The sequence below is a fragment of the Pan troglodytes genome, chromosome 17, assembly GCF_028858775.2.
Source record: "Pan troglodytes isolate AG18354 chromosome 17, NHGRI_mPanTro3-v2.0_pri, whole genome shotgun sequence".
NCBI lineage: Eukaryota > Metazoa > Chordata > Mammalia > Primates > Hominidae > Pan > Pan troglodytes.
Window position 1 is genome coordinate 30,230,299 of NC_072415.2, and position 18,481 is coordinate 30,248,779.

General features: G+C 50.4%; 1 protein-coding gene across 7 annotated transcripts in view; it reads left to right on the forward strand.

Annotated features, from left to right (window-relative positions):
• Positions 1 to 18,446, forward strand: part of ENOSF1 (enolase superfamily member 1) — a 41,374-nt gene extending 22,928 nt beyond the window's left edge. For 3 of the 7 annotated variants that reach the window (XM_001149584.8, XM_063795545.1, XM_063795546.1), the window contains 8 exons: positions 1,179 to 1,213; positions 3,790 to 3,877; positions 9,073 to 9,207; positions 13,705 to 13,746; positions 14,568 to 14,697; positions 14,996 to 15,095; positions 17,042 to 17,123; positions 18,037 to 18,446. In XM_001149584.8, coding sequence (XP_001149584.2) covers positions 1,179 to 1,213; positions 3,790 to 3,877; positions 9,073 to 9,207; positions 13,705 to 13,746; positions 14,568 to 14,697; positions 14,996 to 15,095; positions 17,042 to 17,123; positions 18,037 to 18,138 — 714 coding nt within the window. In that variant the 3' untranslated portion in view covers positions 18,139 to 18,446. Of the gene's footprint in view, positions 1 to 1,178; positions 1,214 to 3,789; positions 3,878 to 9,057; positions 9,208 to 13,704; positions 13,747 to 14,567; positions 14,698 to 14,995; positions 15,096 to 17,041; positions 17,124 to 18,036 lie in introns of all 7 variants that reach the window. The other 4 variants (XM_016933411.3, XM_063795544.1, XM_009433763.3 and 1 more) reach the window with 3 other exon arrangements.
• The last annotated feature ends 35 nt before the right edge of the window (positions 18,447 to 18,481 follow it).

An 18,481-nucleotide genomic window follows, 5' to 3' on the forward strand; every position in this document is an offset into this window, starting at 1 on the left:
CAGCAGGGCTCTCTCATTCACGTACAAAAGACACTCCTATCGCTCAGGAGATGCCAAGGGTTTTAGGGGCTGTGTGCTAGGAAATAGGGGGGCAGCAATGGGGGCAGAGACCAAATATATATTCCTTCTTATGTCACATGGGCTTTCGATTCCAGCCTCTCTGGGAGAAATTTAATACTTTCCTGTTCACCTCTCTAAATCATTTTGGCTGAGGGCAGTGGCTCACGCCTATAATCCTAGCATTTTGGGAGGCTGAGGTGGGTGGATCACCTGAGGTCAGAAGTTCAAAACCAGCCTGGCCAACATGGTGAAACCCCGTCTCTACTAAAAATACAAAAAATTATCTGGGCGTGGTAATGTGTATCTGTAGTCCCAGCCACTCAGGAGGCTGAGGCAGGAGAATCACTTGAACCCAGGAGGCAGGGGTTGCAATGAGCCGAGATCACGCCACTGCACTCCAACCTGGGTGACAGAACAAGAGTCCATCTCAAAAAACAACAAAAAAATTATTTTGGATCCAAGCCCTCGTTCTGAAAGTACACAAGCAATGCAAAGCCATTCATTTTGTGGACCACAGGACTCTGTGACTTAGTGAGTCACCTTGGGCTCTGGAAGGTGACAGCCTAGGGTATGATTCCTGGGCAGCACCAGTGGCAGACCCACTGCGAGATTGAGAAGTATTGCCTATTTCATGGGGTGGTTTTGAGGATTCAGATACATGCTGTAAGTTGTGTCATGCTCAAGGCACCATGGCTGGCACATGGCATGCAGTCGGCACATGGTGGATTTATTACTGTTTCTCCTTACACTGTGCCCACTTCTAGAGTGTGGAGAGAGAGGCTGGCTTCTGCATGTTACTCTTATATCCACTCATTCTATGGATGCCACAGAATATTCTAGCTTTAAAAAGAGAGAGATCAATGGTATATTCCCTTTCCGGGAAGGTTGTGACCATTAAAAAAATGGTTCCCATAGAGATGAGGAAAGAAAGTCACCCTACAAGTAAAAAGTGATCTCTGTCAGCCAAGCTGTTTCTGCTGTTAATTTCAACAACACATGGGTGTTACTCTGGTCTATGCTATAACCGTAATGCTTGTGAAACAGATCAGCAATGACTGACGTCCTGGTCAGACCAAGGGGCTCTCTCCAGTGTGTGACCCTGTGCTCCTTTCCCACAGCTCTGTGCCCAGGCGCTGAAGGATGGCTGGACCAGGTGAGTGTGATGATGGACCTGACTTTCCCAGTTGGCGGCAGGAGAGACTCAGGCAGTAAGTCTCTCCTGGCAGGGAGCCAAGGAGTAAAAGGCACCCACGGGCTAGGATCACCCTGGCTCATAGGGATGCATAAGAGAAGTTTCCTCTTAGGCCAGGCTCTTTCTCTAAAGGCAGGATGTGAGTCCTCATTAGAATTATAGGCCATCAGAGTTGAAAGAGGCTTGGGAGATTGTTTATTTCAGGCACTAACCTAGAGTAGAAATCCAGTCTTTACCGTCAGTAACAGCGTTGATTCAGTTTCTGCATGAACATCTCCAGAGGCAGCGAGCTTAACTTGGTGAGGCACTTTCCATTCTTTGAGGGCTTTGAGTATTAGGTGGGTCTTTTCTTCTCTTTTTTTTTTTTTGAGATGAAGTTTCACTCTCGTCACCCAGACTGGAGTGCAGTGGCGCAATCTCGGCTCAGTGCAACCTCCACCTCCCGGATTCAAGCCATTCTCCTGCCTCAGCCTCCCTAGTAGCTGGGATTACAGACACCCGCCACCACACCTGGCTAATTTTTATATTTTTAATAGAGACAGGGTTTCGCTATGTTGATCAGGCTGGTCCTGAACTCCTGACCTCAGGTGATCCGCCTGCCTCAGCCTCCCAAAGTGCTGGGATTATAGGCGTGAGCCACTGCACCCAGCCAGGTGGGTCTTTAATATCAGCAACCCTTTGCTTCCATGTAATTTCCAGTCAGAGGTCCCAGTTCCCAAGAGCCAGGCTGTTCTTCTTCCACTTGAGTGGCCTCCTCTCCCTCCAGGCCACCTCCTTTCCACACTGCTCATCTGTACTTCTCCCTTCTGACTCTCGCCTGTGCAGGTAAAGACCTCTGGCCATCCTAAGACCTTCTCTGGATGAACCTCTATGGTTGATGACCCTGCATCCTGAAACAGGGCAGGATGCAGAGGGACCATCATCTCTTTTGACCCAGTCACTGTGTGTCCCTCAGCACAGCTCACGGTGGCACTTTTTGCCTGTGACATGTCACCAGGCTTCCTATCTGACTTGCAGCCACTCTGGTCTCTGAGCCTCCTGCTACTCAGTGTGTCCTGTGGAGCAGGAGCTCCAGCATCACCTGGGAGCTTGTGAGAAATGCAGCCTGGGCCTCTCCCCAGACCCACTGCCTGGGAATCTGCATTGGAACAAGATCCCCTAGTGATTCCTATGCGTTCTTAAGTTGGAGAGGCACTGAATTCTTGTTAATGCCTCAGCTAAATAAAGGCTTGAGGAGTGAGAACTTGAAGGAGGCAGCATGAAGCCGCGGAAAGAGGTGTTGGCATCTGATAGAACTGAAATCACATCTTGCCTTTTCCCCTCATCCCCTGCAAGTACTTGCTGTGTGATCATGGGTCAATTACTCAACCTCTCTGAACTTCATTTTCTCTCAGTAGAAATAATATGAGCTTTGGTCCTCCTCAAAGTTGCCATATCTCAGAAGGACCAGCACAGGGCAGGATTCAGAGCAGCTGCTGTAAGTGCTGGCTGTTTGCCCTCCCTCTACATACCCGGGGGAGGCTGCAGCAATGTATCTGGTGAGTCAGAGAAGGCTGTGGGGAGATTTAAAGGGTCTCTTCCCAGCACAGGAAGCCTGGCACCCAGAGCCTAAGGCCAGCCACCCTCTCTGGAGCATCACGGATCATGTAGTTGAAGCCTCCAGCCGGTACAGAAGAGAACAGCAGGTGCCTGCGAATGTGCGGCACTCTGCAAGCTGGGGCTCTTTGCAAAGCAGCAGGAGGACCTCAGCCAAGGAGGCGCACAAGGAGGGTAGGGTGCTGTTCGAGGGGGCAGATGCTGGCCTCCCCGTGGTGGTGTCCCCTCCTCCACCTGCCAGTGCCCACACTGAGGCCAGCAACACACTCTTCTGACAGCAGAGTCATAGGGTGTGGACATAGAGGCCCATGTCTCAAGAGAACAGCTGGACATCCACAGAGATTAAGGAGCTCCCTACAAGTGTCTGGACGTGGTGTAAAGGAGACCTCTGCACGGAGGCTCCAGCCGCACTCTGCTATTCCCTAGTTACTGATCTCATCACTTTCCCTCCCGGAACCTCAGGCCCCTGCACTGCAGGGGACAGACCATCCCTGTGGCCTTCCTCTCACTGAGTTAATTCAAGACAAAGCTCTCCTTTGTAAACCAGACCCTTTCCATTCAGTCTATCACAGTGTGGCTCACTTGGCACCCCTTTTCAGCCCGGCTCTCCTCTTCAGTTCTCACTGTGGCTTTTTTGTTCTTAATTCCTTTTCATGGCCCGGCAAAAACGGAGTTAATTATATTAAAGACCTGACTTCCCTGTCTAGCTCCTTAACTCCAGGTCAGCAGATAATTGAGAGTCATTGCCCTGATACTGAATGAAGAGATAAAGTTCCCAGGTTTATTTCAAGTGACTTATCTGAAGATGAGGAAAGAGCAAGAGGTTACTAAAAAACATATCTGTGAATTGTTGACAGAGACGGTCACTTCTGCAGAAACTCCAGATGCCCTTGCCAAGTCCAGGTACAGGTCTAAACTAGCAAACCAAATGCATTTTCTAGGTTTAAAGTAAAGGTGGGTGCTGATCTCCAGGATGACATGCGAAGATGCCAAATCATCCGAGACATGATTGGACCGGAAAAGACTTTGGTAAATATCCTCTCACACCACTAAGAAGCAGTAGCCTTTGTCCAGGGCTAAATACAACTCGTTTCAAGATTAAAGAACATTGGGAATTTAAAAAGTTAATTGTCAGAGGAAGTACACTTCTGTAGTCTTGCAGTAGGCGAGCTCAAACAAAAATAAGCAAAGGGACTAATAGTTTTACGTTTTTTAATTCTGCAGAACTAGTTAAGTAAGTTTGGGGTTAAGGATCCTTTCTTACTAACACAGACGTACCTGAGCAAACAGTTTTCCCATTGGTGCTCTGGTGTGTCAATCATGTAATCTCCCCTCCTAGCTCCTCAGGTAGGAGGGTGTCAGGGGGCCATTACTGAAGAAATGTTGGAACTTCAGCTGAGATAAATGTAAGGATCAGTCATTTCTGATTTGTATTTTTTTTTTTTCTTTTTTATTGATCATTCTTGGGTGTTTCTCGCAGAGGGGGATTTGGCAGGGTCACAGGACAATAGTGGAGGGAAGGTCAGCAGATAAACAAGTGAACAAAGTTCTCTGGTTTTCCTAGGCAGAGGACCCTGCGGCCTTCCGCAGTGTTTGTGTCCCTGGGTACTTGAGATTAGGGAGTGGTGATGACTCTTAACGAACATGCTGCCTTCAAGCATCTGTTTAACAAAGCACATCTTGCACCGCCCTTAATCCATTCAACCCTGAGTGGATACAGCACATGTTTCAGAGAGCACAGGGTTGGAGATAAGGTCACAGATCAACAGGATCCCAAGGCAGAAGAATTTTTCTTAGTACAGAACAAAATGAAAAGTCTCCCATGTCTACCTCTTTCTACACAGACACGGCAACCATCCGATTTCTCAATCTTTTCCCCACCTTTCCCCCCTTTCTATTCCACAAAACCGCCATTGTCTTCATGGCCCGTTCTCAATGAGCTGTTGAGTACACCTCCCAGATGGGGTGGTGGCCGGGCAGAGGAGCTCCTCACTTCCCAGTAGGGGCGGCCGGGCAGAAGCGCCCCTCACCTCCCGGACGGGGCGGCTGGCCGGGCGGGGGGCTGACCCCCCCCCACCTCCCTCCCGGACGGGGCGGCTGGCCGGGCGGGGGGCTGACCCCCCACCTCCCTCCCGGACAGGGCGGCTGGCCGGGCAGAGGGGCTCCTCACTTCCCAGTAGGGGCGGCCGGGCAGAGGCGCCCCTCACTTCCCCGACGGGGCGGCTGGCCCGGCGGGGGGGCTGACCCCCCCACCTCCCTCCCGGACGGGGCGGCTGGCCGGGCGGGGGGCTGACCCCCCCACCTCCCTCCCGGACGGGGCGGCTGGCCGGGCGGGGGGCTGACCCCCCCACCTCCCTCCCGGACGGGGCGGCTGGCCGGGCGGGGGGCTGACCCCCCCACCTCCCTCCCGGACGGGGCGGCTGGCCGGGCGGGGGGCTGACCCCCCCACCTCCCTCCCGGACGGGGCGGCTGGCCGGGCGGGGGGCTGACCCCCCCACCTCCCTCCCGGACGGGGCGGCTGGCCGGGCAGAGGGGCTCCTCACTTCCCAGAAGGGGCGGCCGGGCAGAGGCGCCCCTCACCTCCCGGACGGGGCGGCTGGCCAGGCGGGGGGCTAACCCCCCCACCTCCCTCCCGGACGGGGCGGCTGGCCGGGCGGGGGGCTGACCCCCCCACCTCCCTCCCAGACAGAGCGGCTGGCCGGGCAGAGGGGCTCCTCACTTCCCAGTAGGGGCGGCCGGGCAGAGGCGCCCCCCACCTCCTGGACAGGGTGGCTGGCCGGGCGGGGGGCTGATCCCCCCACCTCCCTCCCGGACGGGGTGGCTGGCCGGGCGGGGGGCTGATCCCGCCACCTCCCTCCCGGACGGGGCGGCTGGCCGGGCGGGGGGCTGACCCCCCCACCTCCCTCCCGGATGGGGCGGCTGGCCGGGCGGGGGGCTGACCCCCCCACCTCCCTCCCGGACGGGGCGGCTGGCCGGGCAGAGGGGCTCCTCACTTCCCAGTAGGGGCGGCCGGGCAGAGGCACCCCTCGCCTCCCGGACGGGGCGGCTGGCCAGGCGGGGGGCTGACCCCCCCACCTCCCTCCCGGACGAGGCGGCTGGCCGGGCAGAGGGGCTCCTCACTTCCCGGTAGGGGCGGCTGGGCAGAGGCGCCCCTCACCTCCCGGACGGGGCGGCTGGCCGGGCGGGGGGCTGACCCCCCCACCTCCCTCCCGGACGAGGAGGGAGGACGCTCCTCACTTCTCAGACGGGGTGGCTGCCGGGTGGAGGGGCTCCTCACTTCTCAGACGGGGTGGTTGCCAGGCAGAGGGTCTCCTCACTTCTCAGACAGGGCGGCCGGGCAGAGACACTCCTCACATCCCGGACGGGGCGGCAGGGCAGAGGTGCTCCCCACATCTCAGACGATGGGCGGCCGGGCAGAGACGCTCCTCACTTCCCAGATGTGATGGCGGCCGGGAAGAGGCGCTCCTCACTTCCTAGATGGGATGGCGGCCGGGCAGAGACGCTCCTCACTTTCCAGACTGGGCAGCCAGGCAGAGGGGCTCCTCACATCCCAGACGATGGGCGGTCAGGCGGAGACGCTCCTCACTTCCCAGACGGGGTGGCTGCCAGGCAGAGGCTGCAATCTCGGCACTTAGGGAGGCCAAGGCAGGCGGCTGGGAGGTGGTTGTAGCAAGCCGAGATCACGCCACTGCACTCCAGCCTGGGCGCCATTGAGCACTGAGTTAACGAGACTCCGTCTGCAATCCCGGCACCTCGGGAGGCCGAGGCTGGCGGATCACTTGCGGTTAGGAGCTGGAGACCAGCCCAGCCGACACATCGAAACCCCGTCTCCACCAAAAAAATACGAAAACCAGTCAGGCGTGGCGGCGCGCGCCTGCAATCGCAGGCACTCGGCAGGCTGAGGCAGGAGAATCGGGCAGGGAGGTTGCAGTGAGCTGAGATGGCAGCAGTACCGTCCAGCTTCGGCTGGGCATCAGAGGGAGACCGTGGAAAGAGGGGAGAGGGGAGAGGGGGGAGGGGAGAGGGGAGAGGGGAGAGGGAGCTCTATCTACCACACAGTCTTCTGTAGCATTGTTCTGATTTGTATTTTTATAAACCAGTTCTTACATGTAAAATATTTTCATAAAGTCACAGTAAGATGTTTTTATGAGGCTTCGGAGGCTTTTTTGCATAAGCTAAAATAGAAATTTTGAGTTCTTGACCCAGGATCACTATTTATACATGAATTAATGCTGCTTTTTTTTTTAATGAAGTCATCTTTATCCAAATAACTTATGATAAAAATTGATTCTGGGCTGGCCAGACGCTGTGGCTCATGCCTGTAATCCTAGCACTTTGGGATGCCTAGGCGAGTGGATTGCCGGAGCTCAGGAGTACAAGATCAGCCTGGCAACATGGAAAAACCCCATCTGTACCGAAAAATACAAGAAAAAAAAGTGTTAGGATTATATGGCTCATGCCTATAATCCTAACACTTTGGGAGGCTGAAGCAGGTGGATCACTTGAGGCCAGGAGTTTGGGACCAGCCTGGGCTACATAGCGAGACTCTCTCTAAAAGAAAGAAGAAAAAAAAATTAACCAGGTGTGGTGGTGCATGTCTGTAATCCCTCCTACTTTGGAAGATGAGGCAAGAGGATCACTGAGCTCAGGAGTTGGAGGCTGCAGTGAGCTACAATAATACCACTGCACTCCAGCATGGGCAACAGAGTGAGATCCAGCCTCTTAAAAAAAAAAAATCCATTCTGAGCATACTGTCCTCTGGTTTTCATAGTGTCCTGGGAGAGAGCTCTTATCACTTAGCACATTCTGTAGAGATGTCCATTTCTCCAAGCACGATAAGATCAGGGATGAGGGGCTGTCCCTTAAGCTGGGCACAGCCATCACCTGGCTTCCAAGAAGGATAGTGGTACACAGAGAGCCAGGGCCTAGGAGGGAGAGGACTGGACTTGAACTCACCATTCACTAGATTTATTGTTCTTAAGCAAGTTACTGAATTTCTCTGCTTGACAGTTTTCTTATTTGTAAAATGGGTTAATATGAACTGCCTCATGGGGTTATTATTATTATTTTCGAGATAGGGTCTCACTCAGTCACCCAGGCTAGAGTACAGCAGCATGATCACACCTCACTGCAGCCTTGACCTCCCCTGGCTCAGGGGATCCTCCCACCTCAGCCCCCTGAGTAGCTGGGACTACAAGTGAGAGCCACCACACCCAGCTAATTTTTGTATTTTTTGTAGAGAGAGGATTTTGCTATGTTGCCCAGCCTGGTCTTGAACTCCTGGGCTCAAGAAATCCACAGGCTCGGCCAGATGCAGTGGCTCATGGCTGTAATCCCAGCACTTTGGGAGGCCGAGATGGGCGGATCACAAGGTCAGGAGATTGAGACCATCCTGGCTAACATGGTGAAACCCCGTCTCTACTAAAAATACAAAAAAAATAGCCCGGTGTGGTGGTGGGCACCTGTAGTCCCAGCTACTCGGGAGGCTGAGGCAGGAGAATGGCGTGAACCTGGGAGGCAGAGGTTGCAGTGAGCCGAGATAGCGCCACTGCACTCCAGCCTTGGTGACAGAGCGAGACTCCGTCTCAAAAAAAAAAAAAAAAAAGAAAAAGAAAAGAAATCCATGGGCTTCAGCCTCCCAAAGTGTTGAGATTACAGGCATGAGCCACCATGCCTGGCCAGTTATTATAAATATTAAATGGAACAAAATCCATAAAGTGCCTAGTGGAGTAGGTGTGCCATTATGGGAGAGTTAAGGCTATTTATTATTGTGCCAGACACACAGTGGGCAATAGTCAATAAATGACTATTGAACAAACAATGTTGATTGTGCATGATTCAGAATGTGACAAAATGGTTTCTACGAACAGAACCAACACTGCAAGACACATGTATTTGGGTGGCATCTAGATGGAGATTGGACCAGAGCCCAGGGCCAGCGAGCACTTCTCATGGCCCAGCCCAGGGCACTGCTGGACATCCAGCGGCTCCTCCAGCAATTCACAGCTCCTCCTAAAGACTGTACCTGGAGCCAGAGTCCCCGTCTCAGCAGCTGCTCTCTGGCTCTTTTTGTTAGGGCCGTGTGCTGGGCCTCAGCAGAGGCGTTAGGGGGTCTCACTCAGCTGTTGGTGGCACTGAGTGACAGCATTTCCTCCCTGGGAGCCGCAGCCCTGCTGTGAGGTTGGCTCAGGGCTGACCTCCCTGTGAAGAGTCTCTTTTTGCAGATGATGGATGCCAACCAGCGCTGGGATGTGCCTGAGGCAGTGGAGTGGATGTCCAAGCTGGCCAAGTTCAAGCCATTGTGGATTGAGGAGCCAACCTCCCCTGATGACATTCTGGGGCACGCCACCATTTCCAAGGTAGGAAAACGGCTGCTGCTGTGGCAGCTTATTTTTTTGTTTAGTTTTCCAGAGTGCTGGGGACAGATCCTAAAATTTCTTCACTTGTTCCCTCTTGCATTTCCTGTTGAAGTAGCTGAAATAATTGTAATGTGTGACAAATACAGGGGTTACAGACCTGACGTTCCTTTTTCTACTTCAGCTTATACTTTGCCCTTATTTCTGTTTGTTTTAGATAAAGTAAGCTGCCAGAAGTTGAAGGGCTACCAGCAATTTGAAGGTTAATAGACATGGTTCCTATGCTTTGTAAATATAGAAATGTGACAGCATTTTTTTTTGTTTTGTTTTTTGGTGGTTTTTTTTGTTTTGTTTTGTTTTGAGATAGAGTCGTACTCTGTTGCCCAGGCTGGAGTGCAATGGCATGATCTCAGCTCACTGCAACCTCTGCCTCCCGGGTTTAAGCAATTCTTCTGCCTCAGCCTCCTGAGTAGCTGGGACTACAGATGTGTGCCACCACGCCTGGCTACTTTTTTTTTTTTAATTTTTTTGGTATTTTTAGTAGAGATGAGGTTTCCCCACATTGACCAGGCCTGTCTCGAACTCCTGACCTCAGACCATCTGCCCGCCTCGGCCTCCCAAAGTGCTGGGATTACAGGAGTGAGCCACCGTGCCCAGCCTTGTGTTTTCATCTGATAATTTTTTTTCTCCTACATGCTAACTGGTTTGGCACAGTCACGTGCCACATAACAATGTTTCAGTCAGTGAAAGACTGCCTATATAATGGCGCAGTATAATAATCCCATAAGGTTATAATGGAGCTGAAAAACTCACTGCCTATTGACGTTGTAGAGATTGTAATGTGGTGCAACGCATTACCTTTCCTATGTTTAAGTATGTTTAGATACTGGCCATTGTGTTCCAATTGCCTGCAGCGTTCAGTACAGTAGCATGCTGTACAGGTTTGTAGCCTGGGAGCAATAGGCCATGCCATATAGCCTAGGGTGTGTAGTAGTCTCTACCATCTAGGGTCATGGACGTACACTCTATGATGTTCACACAAGGATGAAACAGCCCAACGGCACATTTCTCAGAGGGTAACCTTGTCATTCAGTGACATGACTGTACATTCATGTGGCTTATAGCCACATCCTGCCTGCCTAGGAACATTTTTTCCTGAGGTGACTTTGCACAGCTATACACTCCCCATTTTGTGTTGATCTTACACCTTTAACTCTGATGGAGCAGTCTTGGTTCCAGTTCTAGGAGGGACACCTTGATGCATCCCACATAAATTCATGGGTCGTACTGGAGGTGTGGAGTCGGGGGCTCAGGGACCAGTTCTCTGTTTCTCTCAGCAAATCAGCACATGATCTACATTATGTGGGATGCTCTGCCAAAGCCTGGGTTTCAGAAATGCCCTCCCCTTCCACATTGCAGCCTCGCTGGAGAGAACAGCCGAGATATGTGAAACAAAGACCGGAGGATACTGGGCCAGGGCACTGAATGCCAAGCACAGTAGAAAAGTTCATTGAGGAGAACGTTGGGTGTGGGCTGGGACGAGGGAGATGGCCAGAGCTGACTCCATAAGGAAAGCTAAGCCTCAGGTGAGGGAAGGGTGAGCAGGAGCCATGGAGCGACCACAGCCTTCATTATTTAAACAGAGCCCAAATTTTCTGAGGAATCATTCCACAATAGGAATCTCAGGTGAGGAGCCCCGGGGAAACAAGACTTTTCACCTTGGGTCCCACTTGCTTTTTCCTCCTTAGGGCTCTTTCAGGTTGGCTGTGCCCTGCTGAATGCCAGCTGGCCTAGCACCAACCTGATCTCTGCCTACCTGAGCATCTCACAGGAAGCTCCTCAGGGCTTTAACCCTCCCAGGTTTTGCTTACATGAGGGAGGCCATCCCCTTAGGAGTATCTGAGGAAGGAGCAGCTGCAGAGCCTGAAGGTCCAGGCGGGGGCAGTGGAGATGCCCCAGGGAGCGCAGGGCACATGCCAGGGACAGGCTGCCACGTGGGGCTGGATTATGGGGTCTGTCCACTCAGAGGATGCAGCCAGTCAGAGTGAGCCACTGCAGCTTCTCCGATGAAAGAACGGCATAGTGGCCGGGCATGGTGGCTCACACCTGTAACCCCAGCACTTTGGGAGGCCGAGGTGGGTGGATCACCTGAGGTCAGGAGTTTGAGACCAGCCTGGCCAACATGGTGAAACCCCGTCTCTACTAAAAATACAAAAATTAGCTGGTCTCAATCTTCTGACCTCGTGATCCGCCCACCTATAGTCCCAGCTACTCGGAGAGGCTGAGGCAGGAGAATGGCGTGAACCCAGGAGGCGGAGCTTGCAGTGAGCCAAGATCGCACCACTGCACTCCAGCCTGGGTGACAGAGCGAGACTCCATCTCAAAAAAAAAAAAAAAAAAAAATTAGCAGGGCGCGGTGGTGTGTGCCTGTAATCCCAGCTACTCAGGAGGCTGAGGCAGGAGAATGGCTTGAGCCTGGGAAGTGGAGGTTACGGTAAGCCAAGATTGTGCCATTGCACTCCAGCCTGGGCGACAGAGCAATACTCCATCTCAAAAAAAAAAAAAAAAAAAAACAACAGCATAGTGACAGCTGAAGCACAGATAATGTGACTGGTGGCTACATGTAGAGTCCATTGAGACAGAGGGTGTGTGGGAGGTGAGGAATGGGCAGGGAGAAACCCAGGCAGGGATGGGAGCGAGGAGGCTTTTCCAGGAATCTGAGAGAGATAAAGGGAGAGGGCAGCTTGAATAGAGCAGATTCAGGAAATATTGAAAAGGAGGAAAAACATTTGGCCCCTAGTCTGCCATATATGCTTAAAATGGTAGAACAAATAAGTCAAATGGCCTTTCCTCCTCCCCCTTCCTCGGTTTCTCCCTTTCTCTTCTCTTTGGAGATAAATAACCAAGAGTACTTAAATTAGAAATTTTAAGAAGCGTAAAATGTTGGCTTGAAAAGGTGCCTTAGAGACCATCTGCTCAAACTAAGACCTTCTGCAGATGAGGAGGCCGAGGCTTTGGGTGGCACAGGCGGGGCTTGCCCAAGGCCACACATCCCATGAGATGCAGGGCCAGCACCGGAATCAGGGATACTTGGCTGCTGAGTGAAGGGATTTTTCTGCTGAGTTGGCTTAGTCTGATTATTCAGATGCCTCCTCTGGCTCTGGAATCAGTGGAGTTCCAACCCAGTCTCTACCACTTTCTAGCTATGTGATCCGGGAACATTTCAAACCCGGCACACAGTTTTATCATTTTTTATAAAATGGGGATAACGCTGGCTCCTCTCCCATTGGATTGAGACCAGGAATCATTTAAGTCAGTGTTTTGCACAGCACCTGACAGGTACTCAGAGCTCCAAAAATGTTAGCTATTAGCGTGATTACTATTATCCTAAACAAAGGGAAGGGAAACCAGGGGGAAACCAAGGCTGCCTGTGCAGAGTAGCTGTGCAGTCGCAGTCACAGTAGAGGATGGATGGGAGCGCCCAGAGTCCAGGTGGCAGGTGAGTGAGGTAGTGTTCAGCGGCCAGGTGAGAGGACAGAGAGCAGCAGGGCTGTGTTCAGGTGCAGAGTCCAGTACCTCACCAGGTGAGGAGTCTACCAGGTGAGCAATGGTCTCAGCCTAACCTGCAGATTGAGGTCTGAGGCCACCCACTGAGCTGGAAGGAAGAGGATTTTTTTTTTTTCACGGATTTTTTCCTGCCTTAAGGAAGAGGATTTTGGAATCAACAAAGACATGAGGCAAGGTGCAGTGGCTCACACCTGTAATCCCAACACTTTGGGAGGCCGAGGCGGATCATCTGAGGTCAGGAGTTTGAGACCAGCCTGGCCAACATGGCAAAACCCTGACTCTATTAAAAATACAAAAATTAGCCAGCATGGTGGCGTGCACCTCTAATCCCAGCTACTCGGGAGGCTGAGGCACGAGAATCGCTTCAGCCTGGGGGGTGGAGGTTGCGGTGAGCCAAGATCATGCCACTGCACTCCAGCTTGGGTGACAGAGCAAGACTCGGTCTCAAAAAAAAAAAAAAAAGATATGAGAGGGTTCTAGAAGGAGGTTTCTCAGGGAGGCAAGAAGAAGGGAATTGACGGAGTGATGACCCACAGGAAGGAGTTGTCCAAAGGTTGGACCCTGTGAGTCCACAATGAGCCACTCCGAATAGCCCTGTCCTTATGCCACTGCGCAGGCAGGAGAGGGAGGTGCTGTCCATGTTGGGAGGAGCGCAGCTGGAGCATGGGCCGGGACACCGCAGAAGGAGATCTGCAGAGCCCTGGTCAGGAACGGGGCTGGTGGCGGTAGCTCAGCAGTGCTCACCTTCTCCTCTGCAGATACACAGAGCCCTCCCGCACGCATGTGTTCCCCTGGACATCCTTTGTCAGTCTTGAGCCTTCACATGGCTTAACAGCAGGGCCGTTTCCTCCTTCAGCTATAAATGTTTTTAAACATTAGGAGTTGCAGTTCAAAACTTAGGAAAATAACACCAGGCTGCCTTCTATTTTATAGGCACTGGTCCCATTAGGAATTGGCATTGCCACAGGAGAACAGGTGAGTGACGCCCCCAACAGGTGGATGACGTCCCCTTGGGGTCAGTACACGCTGACCAGTGACCGAGGACACAGTTGTGTGTTAGGCTCCATCACCTGCTGTACTTTGAGTTGGGAAATTTTCATCATCTTAGAAACTGGGTCATTTTATCAGAGTCTAGAGTCAGATATAGAAAAAGTTTGTGGCTATTTCTCCAATTTATATGACTAAGGTCAGGTATCTTTTTCAAAGTGTCTAATTGAAATTGAAAAGGCAGCAATTTAAAGTTGCTATTGCAAGGGCAGAAAATGGTCTTAAGAAAGCCAGCTTTCAAATTGAATAAACATGACTGCGTTCACTTTTTGAGCTTATAAATGAAGCCCGAGTGCCTGCCAAAACCTGCTGCAGTCAGCCCACGAGCAGAGCAGCGTGAGGAGCTGATTCTGTTTTCCCGGCAAAAGGAGCAATACTGCTCTGCCGTGGTTCTGTGTTGTCGTCTGTGCCACCTGCTCATCACTGTCACCGTATTTCATCCTGATGCTTCATCTCCCACTTATCAGTCGCTGTGACAGTCATTCCCTCATAAATGGCGAGCCAGTGTGATTTTGACCTGACTCACACTGTTGCATTAGCAGATTTGTAAAGAAGTGAGCACAAGGTCCCTGCCCACGCTGTAAAAGCTTGCCTCATGCCCAGCGAGAACGAAGAAGAAATACAGTCTGGGCTTCCTGACGGCCACTGATGAATAATTATTGGCATAGAGTGGCTGCGTTGCCAGGTTTAGAGATCCTGAAGGCCAAGGCTGACTCTTCTGTTGGTGTTATTTTCAATTCTATTTCCAGTGCCACAATAGAGTGATATTTAAGCAACTCCTACAGGCGAAGGCCCTGCAGTTCCTCCAGATTGACAGTTGCAGACTGGGCAGTGTCAATGAGAACCTCTCAGTATTGCTGATGGCCAAAAAGTTTGAAAGTAAGCGTGCTGCAGCGGCTGCAGACCAGACCTTCATTTCCCCCCTAATCAGACACCTCCCTTGATGGTTTGCAATTCACATGCATGGGAGTCTGTACTTTGCCATTTCGATTTTTTTCTAACTCTCATTTAGCTTTAATCCGGGAATTTTTGATGATTTTCATTTTGGAATTTCCTTCCTAAATATTAACAAATGATTTAATCACCTGTGGGCAATAAGAAAAACCAGAAAGTTCCCTTTCACCCCTTCCTCTCCCTGCCCTACTCTTGGTATTAAATAGAAACGATTTCCTTTTAGTTCCTGTTTGCCCCCATGCTGGCGGAGTTGGCCTCTGTGAACTGGTGCAGCACCTGATTATATTTGACTACATATCAGTTTCCGCAAGCCTTGAAAACAGGTCAGTAATGTGGCATTAATACTTTCTGTTTCAGTAGGGTCCCTCAATCCAGGCCAGAGCTTGTAAATTCTGCCTTCATGACCAGAACACACTAAGACCTTGTCCGCTGGCATGTCCTATAACTCTCAGGTGGAGTTGGTTTTGCTTTCACAGAGACCCACCAATGAACAGTCATTTTGCCTCCTAAGATAGGGTCTGGTAGCTGACTCACTTTATTTTTTAAGTACATTGAAGGTAAGGCTTGCAGCCACACTACTCCCTTAACCAGCTCCTGTTTTCATCACGTGTATTCTGTACTTCTGTCCCATCTCTTCTTCCCAGTACTGGAGTCTTCCATGGTCTAGACACACATTTATTTCATCTTATTTCTCAGAACGCCCCCAGGTGGGCTTTTAAATTAGGACAATCTCCTTCCAGTCATATGCACACATAGGGTTTTGCTTATTACACTTTTCTTGTCTCCTGGAATTAAATGTCTCACAGAAGGATCACTGCAAGTATATAGCAAAGGCACAAAAGCATTCACTGGGAAAGGGAAACACCAAATTCAGGACTGTGAGTGATAAATGGGACCCTTGAGGGTACATAGGAGGCTTCAGTAATAATGGTAACCGTTTTTCTCTTCAGGGGGATAGTGAGTAGACAGGTGCTGTCTTTTAATATAGCCGAACTATTTTATACTGTATTAGTCTATTCTTGCACTGCTATAAAGAAATACCTGAGACTGGGTAATTTATAAAGAAAAGAGGTTTAATTGGCTTACAGTTCTGCAGGCTGCACGGGAAGCATAGCGGCTTCTGCTCAGCTTCTGGAAACTTACAATCATGGTGGAAGGTGAAGGGGGAACAAGCACTTCTTATGGCCAAGAGCAGGAGGAAGAGAGAGTGAGGGGGGAAGGTGCTACACACTTTCAAACAACAGATCTTGTGATAACTATCTCGAGAACAGCACCAAGGAATGGGTGCCAAACCATTCATGAAGGACCACTTCCCATGATCCAATCACCTCCCAGCAGGCCCTGCTGCCAACACTGGGGATTACAGTTCAACATGAGATTTGGGCAGGGACACAAATCCAAAACAAATCCAAACCATATCAGCCTGCCTGTCACAGCTGTTCAATAACAGGCGATGGAAGTCAGGCAGCAGAGCTCGGTCACTTGCCCCAAGCCTCAGAACTACAAAGTGGCTGACGCAGAACCTGAACACAGATTGACCTGATTCTAAATCCTCTGCTCTTCATCTAAATCATTTGTATAGCTGAAAGGAACCTCATTTGGTGATTTTATTTTTTGGGTGGGGAGTATGGGATGTATTTTATTGTTCTGCATCTGGGTTTGGTTCCTTAGATGTCTTGGTTCTTGGATGGAGGTGGGTGTGTCCCACCTCCCTCAGTCGTGGTCCCATGGACCTGTTCGGATTGTTTTCCAGGTGCAAAGTGCACCAAGAAAGGCTTACAGTGCTAATGCTTCCTAGATGCCCAGCTGAGGCAGTGACAAAATGGCCCTCCCAACCCTACCTGCCAAAAAAACCCCCAAGCCCCTGGCAGCTGCTGCAGCCATATGAAAAAATACAAACACTTCTTGAAAAATAGATCACAAAATGTGGTGATTTTAATCTATTCATCTAACTTTTGACCAGAGGAACCCAAATAATTTTGGATATTTACAGAGTCTGAATTGATGCCTTTTAAAGGGTATCACAAAACCTCTAGAGGGACTTCATGTGTTCATGTCATCAGAGTCCCCACCTCACATTGCTATATTTTAGAAGAAAAGGACCTGAGGCACAGAGGTTTAGGGACTTGCCTAGAAACGCATGGTAACACAGCTAAGCCTTGGCCAACACTGTCATTTGAGTGGTACTCGCTCCTTCTGCTTTAAGTTAGCACCACGTGAATAATCTGACTTCAGGCATCATTGCCCCATTCTGATTCCCTCCTCCTAGGGTGTGTGAGTATGTTGACCACCTGCATGAGCATTTCAAGTATCCTGTGATGATCCAGCGGGCTTCCTACATGCCTCCCAAGGTAAGCTGTGGCCTGGGGGCCCCTGTAGAAGAGATGCTGCCAGCCACTACCACGCCTGTCTCGTGAACTAGACTGTGGAGCACCAAGCTTTGACTCCTGTTTATTTGCAATATCCAGAAACAAACGGTTCTTCAGTTTGTCTGTATCAAAATCCTCAGGCCTAAGGGCCAGGGCTTGGAGGTTCAATTGCCTCTGACAAGGCTTCTGTAACACTAGCCTTCCCTCACTAGTGGAGATCTTAACATTTGCACTCCTTGTGCAAAAAAACCTGGCACCATCTAGCAAGTTAGTGACCTAAAAAGTTTGGACTACAATTGTGTGGCTGGAGCCATTTATTCCAATCATATTCAAGAGATCATGGCTCATTTTCACCAACAGAGGTCAAACTATTATCAGAGTTTGATGAGTTAACTAACTCTGGCAAGTAGCCAGTAAAATGTGTTCCTCTGCCCTATTATTTCCAACAATCTCCAAACTTATTTTAAAAATATTAATTCAGGGCTGGGCATGGTGGCTTACGCCTGTAATCCCAACACTTTGGGAGGCTGAGGCAGGTGGATCATTTGAGGTCAGGTGTTTGAGACCAGCCTGGCCAACATGGTGAAACCCTGTCTCTACAAAAAATACAAAAAATTAGCCGGGCATGGTGGCAGGTGCCTGTGATCCCAGCTACATGGGAGGCTAAGGCAGGAGAATCACTTGAACCTGGGAGGTGGAGGTTGCAGTGAGCCAAGATTGCGCCACTGCACTGCAGCCTGGGCAACGGACAGTGACTCTATGTCAAAAAAAAAAAAAATTAATTAATTGCCCCTGGCTTAGACGTAAAAGCATTTCTTGGAGCAGCATAAATGCATAAAATCTGTTTTTGTTCCAGGTGGTTGTTAACAGGACTCATTTTTTTGGTCTTTGATAGGATCCCGGCTACTCAACAGAAATGAAGGAGGAATCTGTAAAGAAACACCAGTATCCAGATGGTGAAGTTTGGAAGAAACTCCTTCCTGCTCAAGAAAATTAATTAAGTGCTCAGCCCCAACAACTTTTTTCTTTCTGAAGTGAAAAGGCTTAAAATTTCTTGGAAATAGTTTTACAAAAATGGATTAAAAAAATCCTACCGATCAAGATTAGTTCAGCTAAAAGTCATACCACCCTCAGGAATCAGCTAAGTAATTATTACTTGATTCTTTTAGCAAATCAATGCACATTATCCTACTTAATCCTTAAATAAGTTTAGATTTAACTAACCCAAAGTCCAGGAGGATGTTCTTACAAAAATAGCTATATCAAGGGCTGGCACCTAGACATTAAACTGTACTTTGAAAATAAGCAACGTGTTGCATAACTTGTTGGAATAATTCCTT